We start from the raw sequence: 10,171 nt of genomic DNA, 5'->3' as shown, positions 1-10,171 counted from the left end.
CTCTATGAATTCAAGGCCAGCCTGGTCTATATAGAGTTCCAGGCCTTCCAGAGCTACATAGTAAGACCCTGTTTTAAAAACAAACAAACTAATAATAATAATAATAAAAGACAAGAAACCTTTGTGAAATGGTCTAGGGCTCAACTGAGAGAAGACACAACACTGCCGTAGTGTTGGCTCCAGGGAACTGCCTGATGGGAGCAGATAAGACCAGGCCTCCGGGAGACAGTCACCCATATCAGGGAGGCAGTCTTGACTCAGAGTTGCTTATCTGGCCCAGGCTGCCTGAGGTGGTGGGGTAGGATGGACAGAGTGCTGGCTAGGCATCAGAACTGGGGTTGAGTCCCGGCTCCAAATTCTACCGCAACCTGCCACTGGGCAAGATGGCCCACCAGCTGTGCATCCTACGAAGCCTTGCCTGTAGAGAAGAGCCCTGGTCTCCATTTGCATGGACTCTGAGCACTGTCCGAGCGTGCCCTGTGGAGGTGCTGGGGCCTGGGAGGCCAGGGTGAGTGACTGAGGTCATGGGAGGCCAGCTTGGGAAGGAAGGCCAGATATGCCTTCTTGTGGTGAAGGGAACTTGGACAGGTATAGATGAACGGGGAAGGGTAGGCGAGCAAGGGGGTATGAGCGGAGCCACAGTGGAATGGACCTGTGCAGTCTGAGGAGAGTGGGAAATAGCCCTGTTGTGACCGGGGGGCCAGGGAAGAGATATGCTTAAAGAGTAGGGTCAGCTACAAGGCCAACCTGTTTAAATTGACTCCATCAGGATGCAGGGCCCAGAAAGGGACTGCAGGCAGGAACATAACACAATTAAGGTTGCTTTTCAGGGAGAGTGCCATGGCCTGCAGCTCAGAATGGCTTGGATGGCTGGTAGCCAACAACCAAAAAGCCACCTTAAATGTTCTTGTAATATTTCTAGCTAGACAGGCGAAAAACTGGGGTGGTGATGGTATTGGGAGCGACAGTGAGTCTGACTTAGAGATGTGAATTAGGAAATAATGCTAAGCCTTAGTGCCTCTCTCTGTGTGTGTGTGTGTGTGTGTGTGTGTGTGTGTGTGTGTGTGTACTCAGTCACCTTGGTACAGGGGTTGGGGGAAGGGGCAGCAGAGGTGCCTATCTGCCTATAAGTTTGGCCAGCTTTTTCCCAATTCTGGTTTGTTGGGTAAGGGTTGTATGGGGACAGATTATAGTGATAGCTGAAGGCTGAGTGAGGGGGCCGTGAGTCTAACACGGGGAGAAGAGAGATGGCCCATTCAACCTACAGAGCTCTGAGAAAACAAAACAACCCTCCATCCTCAAAGATATCCCAGCCTTGAGAGCTGGCTGGCAGAACTACATTTGCAGAGTCAAATGCAGCTCAGAAGAACAATTTGTCCTGACACTGGTGGCCATGTTGGTAGTGTTCACCTATGCATGTGTATGTGTGTGTTAGTTTGAGATTTATGTGGGCCTCAAATGCTAATCTTTTTGAGGGGAGATCCTATTAGGAAAAGAATTTAAATACAACAGTTAGGCCCTCCCTGGGCCTGGAAATGGCGATATACAGGTTACGCCACCCCCCCCCCCCCAAACTTTAACCTGTAGGCTCCCAAGTTCATTCTATGAGAGTACTTCCCACTTAATTTGTTAGACACAAGTGCTTATGCTCTTTCACAAAAATCAAGGGGTGTAGACATCAGTAGTTACAGCTCCATCTTAGGGGTAAAGAAGTGATTGAGGACACTCTGCACCTGCCATTGGGCAGGGTGGAGATGTGTCCTGGAGAGAGGTATCAGGTCTACCACCTCTTTCTCAGTGGGCGGGTAGTGGTGGCTGGAAGGGCCCTTGGGGTACTTGAGGGGTGTCCCAGGCATGGGTATCTTTGCTCCGATGGATGCTAGGCCCAGCCAGATATGGGCTAGAAGTTAGACTCTATAGTCCCCTCAGGACAGATGCTGCAGCCCTGGTCATGGGAACATGGCCTGCAAGGGAAGCTTAAGTAAGAGACACTGCATACAAACGGCCAGGTCACCAGCGCTGACGCTAAGAAAACCCGGCCCGACTCCTGAGCAGCAACTGTAACGCGTTGCCTCAGGTTCCTCACCTGTAGAATCAGAGTGGTAGCCACTTCTGTACGTCAGAGTTCTTACTTGTCATAAGGTACAAATACGATTTCCCCTCAACCCGAGTCCTGAACAGTACCTCCGACCTCCCAGAACCCGGATGCCCAAGAGCTAGAGAAGGGTGGGAGGATCGGGACAGGCTGGGAATAGGCCCAAATTCCCACTCGGGGATCATGAGCTCTTAGATGATGTCACAGGGGCAGGCGTTTTGGGTTTCGCTATGTGAACTCTGACAGGCTGTGGTGGGACTCCGAGCATCATCCTTAGATTTTGGATCCTCGATGGCAGGCAGGCACAGGGACCCAGTGCAAGATCTGTGAAGCCGCCTAGTTTCGGCTTCCGCTCTCTTTCCACGCCCACTTGAGTGCTTCCCCAACAGGGAGGATGGGAGGGGTGGGGGACGAGCCCTAATCTCCGAGGAAGGGGTGTGGCTCCGTTCGCGGTCTCCAGTTTGTGGTGTCCTGAATCTGTCCTCTGGTCCCCTCCAGATCGTGTCCCACACCCCACCCACTCTGGCTTGGCACTGTGCCACCACGCGTGACCGCGCGCTCCTTACGTGGGGAACGTGCAGGGTGCTGCCTCCTTTCCGGCGCGGGAGGGAGCGGCCGTCATTCTCCTGCTCTAGCTGGGAAGCCCCAGCCGTAGCGCGGCAGTGGCGCCTTGTAGCCAATGGGGACTGAGGAGGTGGGCCGGCTGGCGGTTGTCACCCTCCCGGGGACGGGAGCTCTGAGGTCTGGAGAGAGCAGGCAGACGCCCCGCCCAGGGACTGAGGGGGAGGAGCCAAGGGAGGAGGAGGTGGAGTCGCGGATCCGCCGCCGGAGGACCACTGTTCACCAGGGCTACTGAGGAGCCACTGGCCCCACACCTGCTTCTCCGCATCCCCCACCGTCAACATGATCGCCGCGCAACTACTGGCATATTACTTCACCGAGCTGAAGGATGACCAAGTCAAAAAGGTGAGCCCCGCCGGCGCCGCCCTGGCCACAGCCTTGCATTCCCGCATCCGCTCGCTACCGCCTGCATCCTCCCCCGGCCTCTCCCGGCTAGACAGCATCTAGTTGGACTACAGGATGCAGGCGACAGGCCTCATGCTGGGGTTCACCCGGGCATTGTAGGCATGCGGGCGTGCTTGTGCTTTGAGGAGCTGGGCGGCCGGCTGAAGACCCCCCCTCTTTCCTCCCACGGCTGGATTGCATACTGCAGTGTCCTTGAAAAGGACCATGGATGTCAGATGGGTACCCGCACGCAGTGCCGGGCTGAGACCTGGCTAGGTGGGGACCAGCTGGCCTGTCTATAAGGCCTGTTTTGAAAGGTCCACGCGCGCCGTGGGCGGGGAAGGTGTGATCGCCGAGATAGGCTGGGGAGGTGAGTGAGCAGCTGGCAGGGGGTGCTGGCTGGAAGCCAGGCATCCCATATTTGGGGTTCCCATTTGGAGAATACGATGCCCTCCTGAAACTGTCACTGGGCTCCCCCAGCTGTTGCAGCTGCTCCTTACTCTGAGGACGGGGTGATTCGCCTGGCTTTCCGGTGAGGGGAGGGGAGCAGAGGCCACCGGAAACTTTGCTCATAGGCCTCAGGACGGGAACCGCACGTCTGAATGGAATTTTTTCTTCCTCTAAACCTGCAATTTCCAGGCAGTCTCGGCCCAGGAGCTCAAATAAGACACTTTAGTCACTTGAAGAGCTCGGAGGGGTTGGCATTCGTTCCTTGTGACTTGTGAGTTCTTGCACATGGACGCTGGGTCCTAGGGGTGATGTTCAGCTAGTGTAAAGTGCCGTCTGCTGGTGGGTCTTAAAGATGTACCTCACTTTTCTGCCACTGTCAGTAAGCCGGGATGTTTTTTCCTGAGATAGACTAAGATGGTTAGGGAAACATCTAGGACATTTTTATTTGTGCCATGGGTATGCCTTACCTACCCTAGGATAGGTAATAGCATCATCACCCTGACAGACACTGGGACAAGGGGTACTATCTACAGGTGAGAGGCGGCAGTGACTAGGCTCTGTCCTTTCCTGGCCTGAGACTTCTCATCCTGCACCTTCAGAAGCAGTCTTACTGGGGACTGTGACCTCCTGAAGGTCACAGGGCTGGTTAGAGGTGGAGTCCGGGTGGGGCTCTGACCCTCCTCCCACTCTGAGAACTTGAGCAGGACTCCCCCTGGGTATCAGCTGAAGGGGAGGTACTGAGAGACAAGACTGTTGGAGGTGCTGCTCTTATCCTAGATCTTAGCCTGGACGGGGACCGGGAATAGGGTGCTGAGGGGCTTCATCGTCAATCTCCCACCCCCACCCCCATCCCTGACCTGATGTCAGGGAGCTATGCACCAACATAATTGCTTGAGTTTCTTCCATGGCGGTGGACATGTTTATCCCATGGAAAGGGAAGACAGAAGTCCCAGCAGGGCAGAGTGCACTTAGGATAGGCCTCCCGAATCAAGAGTCCACAGCTCTCCCACTCTAGATACCCTCTGTGGCTCAGGTGTGCAATGGTGGGTGGAGGCCCAATGACCTTGTAAACTAAACCTCCAGCCTCACACCCACAGCCACCTGTGTGGCTGCCAGCTGCCTGGCTGCTCCCTGACACCATGCTGGGTGGCCTCCAGTGGTTGAGTTGGACTAAGACGCTTCACTACAAGTGGCCTGATTCACCTCCATCCCATTCTATCTCCCAGGCCCTGTGGGTATCTGAGCACCGATTCAAACGGTGCCTAACTAAAGCCCTTACTCTGAGATTGGGATATCCCCTCCCCCACCTCTATCCCAGAGCTTTGCTGGAGGAAGGTCTCAAGGCTGAAACTTTCACTTCAGTGTTGTGTAGGAGATCCTTAAAAATAAATGAGCTCTTAGCCGGACGGATGGTGGGTGGTGGCTCAAGCCTTTAATCCCAGCTTTTGGGAGGCAGAGGTGGATCTCTGTGAGTTTAAGGCCAGTTTGGTCCACAGGGCAAATTCCAGGTCAGCCAGGACTACAGAGAGAAACCCTGTCTGGAACCACCCGCCTCCAAAAAAAAAAAACCCCAACAACAACAAAAAAACAAAACCACCCAAAACAAACAAACATACAAACCCTCAAAACAAAAACTGAGTAACAGCCGGGCGTGGTGGCCTCCCAGCACTTGGGAGGCAGAGGCAGGCGGATTTCTGAGTTCAAGGCCAGCCTGGTTTACCAAGTGAGTTCCAGGACAGCCAGGGAAAAAAAAAAAACCCTGTCTCGAAAAAAAAAAAAAAAAAAAAAAAAAACAAAAAACAAAAAACCTGAGTAACAACAAAATCAACCACCAAAAAAATGCCAAAACAAACCAACCAACCAAACAACAACAACAAACAAAAAGCAAAACAAGAGCTTCCTCTTGCACCGCACACAGAACTTAGACGCTTTTTAAGCTTCCAGGAGATCACCTCTACCTGTAGAGTGCTCTGCCATATGTGGGTGTGGTCCGGAGGAGGCTCCCAGGGCACACAGTGGTCACTTGCTCCCATGAGTCAGTTTATTAGCTTCCTGTCCTTCCCACCCTACTTCCGTTATGAGAAAGGCTGCCTGGAAGTGCTAGCCCCCAAATCTTGCTCTTTTGTGTGTGTGTGTGTGTGTGTGTGTGTGTGTGTGTAGCTGGGCCCTGTGTGCTACCCTAAAAGGAACCCAGTGGAGACTCTCCTAAGTGTGGGCAGCCATGATGATTCAGTTCTCCAGCCTCAGGGAGCCAGCCCGTGGGGCTCTGGAGACATGCCTCGGGTGATATACAGGACCTTGCTCTCAGCTAGGAGGAAGGAAATTGGATCTCGCTGGGGGAAGGTTTTCAGGGTTGCCCAGAATACAAAGGCACCCGGGAGACGGTTTTATTTCCCTCCACTGCCTGGGAGTCCGCAATAATCCAGCCTTGAGAATAGGTCCTGGGCAGAAATGGATGAAGCCTCTGACTTCTCATCTCACATCCCCGTGCTCCCGGCTGCTTTTGCACAGTGCCGGTTAAAGGGTGCCACGAAAAAGGGGACCTGGTGGACGGAAGCATAAGGCACACATTTTCCTTCCCTCAGGTTTTTAAGAGGAATGAACATTGCACGCATCTTTGTGACTACTCCCATTCACAAGATGCCAGATATCCAGAATGGGAAAACCAGGGCCCTTTAACCTCCAAGTGGCTCTTAAACACGCCCTGCATAGCCCTGCCCCCTCCACTGTGTGTCACCGAGAAGGACCTGGAGGGTGGAGTATTGCGTGGCATGCTGCCTGTTTGTTCAGGAAAATGAAGGGCTGGAGAGATGCCTCTGTGGTTGAGACTGCCTACTGTTCTTGCAGAGGTCCCCGAGTTCAGTTCCCATACTCTTCCCAGGTGGCTTCCAACCTCTTGTAACTTCAGCTCCAAGAGGGAGCGTCCTTCAGGGGCTCCTTGAGTAGGGTGCATGCAGACATAATTTAGGAAAGACCAGATGCAGTATGTTTTTAATCTCAGTACTTGTGAAGCAGTGGCAGGTAGGAAAAAAAAGTAATATAGAAAGAAAAATGGAGCCAGGAGTATAAGAAATAAGAAGGACCAGATGTCTTTCTCCCTAGCCTTGCCAGAACATCAAACAGCAAACACCAGTGGACTTTCTCTGGCAGGATCCCCATAGCCCCACACAATCTGCATAAACGGAACAAACGGACGTGATTTGTCCAGTAGCCGGACCCAGGAAGGCCAGGTAGAGCAATGGAAAAGCCTTGGGTGGCTTTTAATTGGTAAGCAAATGCCCTTTATTTCTTCAGACTGCCTGGTAGAGCTACAAAGGAAGGGGAGGAGGAGGAAGAAAATATGGAGCTGATGGCTGTAACCACAAGATGTGGCGGGCTGAGTCTGGAAACTTGAGAGTTCTAGGCCAGCTCAGGGTACACTGTGAGGCCCTGTCTCAGAGCAGTTCTGTTCCTTATTGCTTAGGGAGGTGAGTTAGGAAATCATGAAAACCGGGCAGGCGAGTTGGCTGAAGGGCTCACTTCACAAGCCCCGAGGACCTGAGTTCGATCCCTGTACCCCACAGTTGGAGAGAACCGACTCTCAGAACAAGCCGTCCTGTGACTTCAACAAAAGCATGCCTGCACTCACATCAATAATAATAGTATTAATACATTGAACTCTAAAATGAATTTTATGGCCAGGCAGTAATATCACACACCTTTAATCCTGGCACCCAGAAGGCAGAGGAGGCAGATAGATCTCTGAGTTCGAGGCCAGCCTAATCTACAGAGCTAGTTCCAGGACAGCCAGAGCTACAATGAGAAACCTAGGTTTAAAAAACCAACCAGCCAACCAACCAAACAAAACAACAATAACTTAAAAAGAGAGAGAGAGAAGCAAATTATGTTGCATGCAAAGCTAGCACCTCATTGGCCAGTGTTCTGTCATATTTTCCGTCCCTCCACCATAGGCATTGGATTTCTCTCTTAGAGCAGAGACCCGTCATTCATGGGAAGGGTCATGAGGAATAGACCAGGGAGCTGCTGGCTGTGGGGGGCCTCCTCATCTGGCCCCGCCTCTTGATGCCGCCCTACCCACACTCCTGCTGTTCTCTGGGGGAAATCGTGGCCAGCCTTCTCCTTGAAAGACTGGTCCTGCATGTGTGTCCGTCCGCACCCAGGGTCTTCTGGCTGGTGGAGGTAGAATCTGGAGCCAGCTCTGCATATGCTTGAGGAGGAGCTAGCTGAGGCATCTTCTGACGGAGAGGCAGCCACTCCCAAACCACAGTCATTTGCTCCTTGACTCCAGGTCTAGGGCTGCGTCTCTAGATGTGAACCTGAGGAAGGGAGGACAGGTGCCCACCCCACCATCTTCCAGGTTAATAAACCACACCGGTGGGACCTGAGGACGCTTCCTATTGTGTTATGTTGGTCATATCTGACTATCTCATTGTGAGTGTGTGTGTGTGTGTGTGTGTGTGTGTGTGTGTGTGTGTGATTTTTACCAGCAGGTAGATTTTTTTTTTTTGATTTCTTGAAAAGAACATTGGCTTCTGATGAAACTGATCCTTTAAGAAATTTATTAGCAGCTTTGGAAGGTAGAGGTCAGTGGGCAGCAGCCATTCTGTAGCTTGCGTTCCTTGCTTTAACAGTTTCTTAGTTCCGAGCATCCTGAATTACCTTGTGTCATTCAAGATGTCACCTAAATACGACTGAGAGGTCCCGTCACGAATATTTCAAATGTAAATATGCCACGTGTATATACGCATTCATTAGTTCCTTTGAAGACCTCAGGAGAGGCCTGTGGCTGTGACTCAAATGTAGAGCCTTTTTCTGCTTGGTGCTACAGCCTGCGTTCAGTTCCCCATCACTGCCAAGCTACGGACAAATTGGTTAGCCAGGCTGAGGGGCAGGAGTTGTCTCTGTGCTTCTAGGCCACCCCTTCCTTTGGGCTGTCCGGTGCGTCTCTATTCAGAAACCAGGGCTGTTCCCTACCCATCTGGTCTCTGTTAAGTTGATGAATGGAACCCGGAAAACTTTCTTCTCTTTTAGGAGAAAAACTCATTTTGATGGCTTGTCTGGGAACCTGAATCCTAACTCTCCGCCCTCCCGTATAAAAAAAAAGTGCAAATCATTCTTATTAGGAAATATTTGAGGCACATAAACCTATAGAAGCTCACACGACTAATATCCATATTACTTACATTGTCACCCTGACAAGTCAGACATAGTTGGCTCACAGCCACCTTCGGTCCTATTCTTTCTCTTTATTGAGATGCTCTCTGTCATCTATCTGAGCATTCTATTTATTTATTTTCTTTTTCAAAATGGTTTTTATTTTATGCATATGAGTGTTTCTGCCTGCATACTTTCTTTTATTTTTTATTATTTATTTATTTGTTTGTTTGTTTTGGTTTTTTTGAGACAGGGTTTCTCTGTATACCTCTGGCTGTCCTGGAACTCACTCTGTAGACCAGGCTAGCCTCGAACTCAGAAATCCACCTGCCTCTGCCTCTCGAGTGCTGGGATTAAAGGCCTGCATTCATGTATGTGCACTGTGTACGGGCTTGGTGCCTGAGCAGGGCCAGAAGAGCGTGTCAGATCCCCTGGTATTGGAGTTACAGATGGTTGTGAGCCACCACGCACATGCTGGGAACCGAACTTGAGCAGCAAGTGCTCTTAACCATGCATCCGTCTCAGACCTCCCGATTTTTTATTTTATTTTATGGGTATTAATGTTTTTTTTCCCCGTGTGTGCGCATGTGCATTAGATTCCCCCTCAGAGACCGAGTTAGAGGTGGTTGTGAGGTCCAGCTACAGGTCCCATGTGGGTGCTGGGGACCAAGCTCGTGTTTTCTGGAAGAGCAGCAAGCCCTCTTAGTGGCTGAACCATCTCTCCAGCTCCACCGTCCAGAACATATTTCTGTGGATGATTTTGCACTTGAACCATACATTACCTATAATCAGCATCTAGTACCATAAAGGCAGGCACACAACCTCCTGAACTCAGGCAGTGCCTGAGCCGTTGATTTCTGTGGGTTTAAATGTTTGTAAGTGGTGTTCTGCTCTGTGTACCCTGCCGAATCCTTTTCTGCAGCTCCACGTTGTGTTTGGGGGGACTTCTTTCATGTTGCTGTGTGGACTTTATTCACTTAAACGGCGCCGTGCTCTGACAGCACATGCTTCTCTCAAGCCAATCCAGCTATTCTTTTGACAGCCGCTTGGGTATCTCGTTTTCTTCAGATAACGGTGTCAGCAAGAGCTTCTTTCACCTCCTTAAGCTCTGGAGCAGGCTTCTGTAGACACCCGAGGTGCCTGGTCACCTCCGCGTTGCCAAGTTGTTATCCCTGATGGTCGTGCCCTTTCACACCCCCATCAGAATGTGGGCATTCACTGGTCACGCCAGCTTTTGGTATAGTCAAACTTTTACAGGTAGGTTAATTTTGTTTTGATGTGACATTTAATTGACTTATTTGCTTGTGTTTGCATACTGAGCTGTGTGTGTGTGTGTGTGTGTGTGTATGTGTGTGTGTGTATGTGTGTGTGTGTATGTGTGTGTGTGTATGTGTGTGTGTGTATGTGTATGTGTGTGTGTATGTGTGTGTGTATGTGTGTGTGTGTATGTGTATGTGTGTGTGTGTG

The 10,171-nt window shown here is 51.2% G+C and overlaps 1 protein-coding gene across 1 annotated transcript in view; it reads left to right on the top strand.

Moving 5' to 3' along the window:
* Positions 1-2,804: 2,804 nt before the first annotated feature.
* Hk1 (hexokinase 1) overlaps positions 2,805-10,171 on the top strand; it is a 71,924-nt gene continuing 64,557 nt past the window's right edge. Inside the window, exon 1 of the mRNA XM_029482970.1 lies at positions 2,805-3,061. Within this exon, the coding sequence (XP_029338830.1) occupies positions 2,999-3,061 (63 nt within the window). The 5' untranslated portion in view covers positions 2,805-2,998. The remainder of the gene's footprint in view (positions 3,062-10,171) is intronic.

Source organism: Mus caroli, chromosome 10 (genome assembly GCF_900094665.2).
Source record: "Mus caroli chromosome 10, CAROLI_EIJ_v1.1, whole genome shotgun sequence".
NCBI lineage: Eukaryota > Metazoa > Chordata > Mammalia > Rodentia > Muridae > Mus > Mus caroli.
Note: the sequence above shows the minus strand (reverse complement) of the source record. Positions and strands in the feature narration are given on the sequence as shown.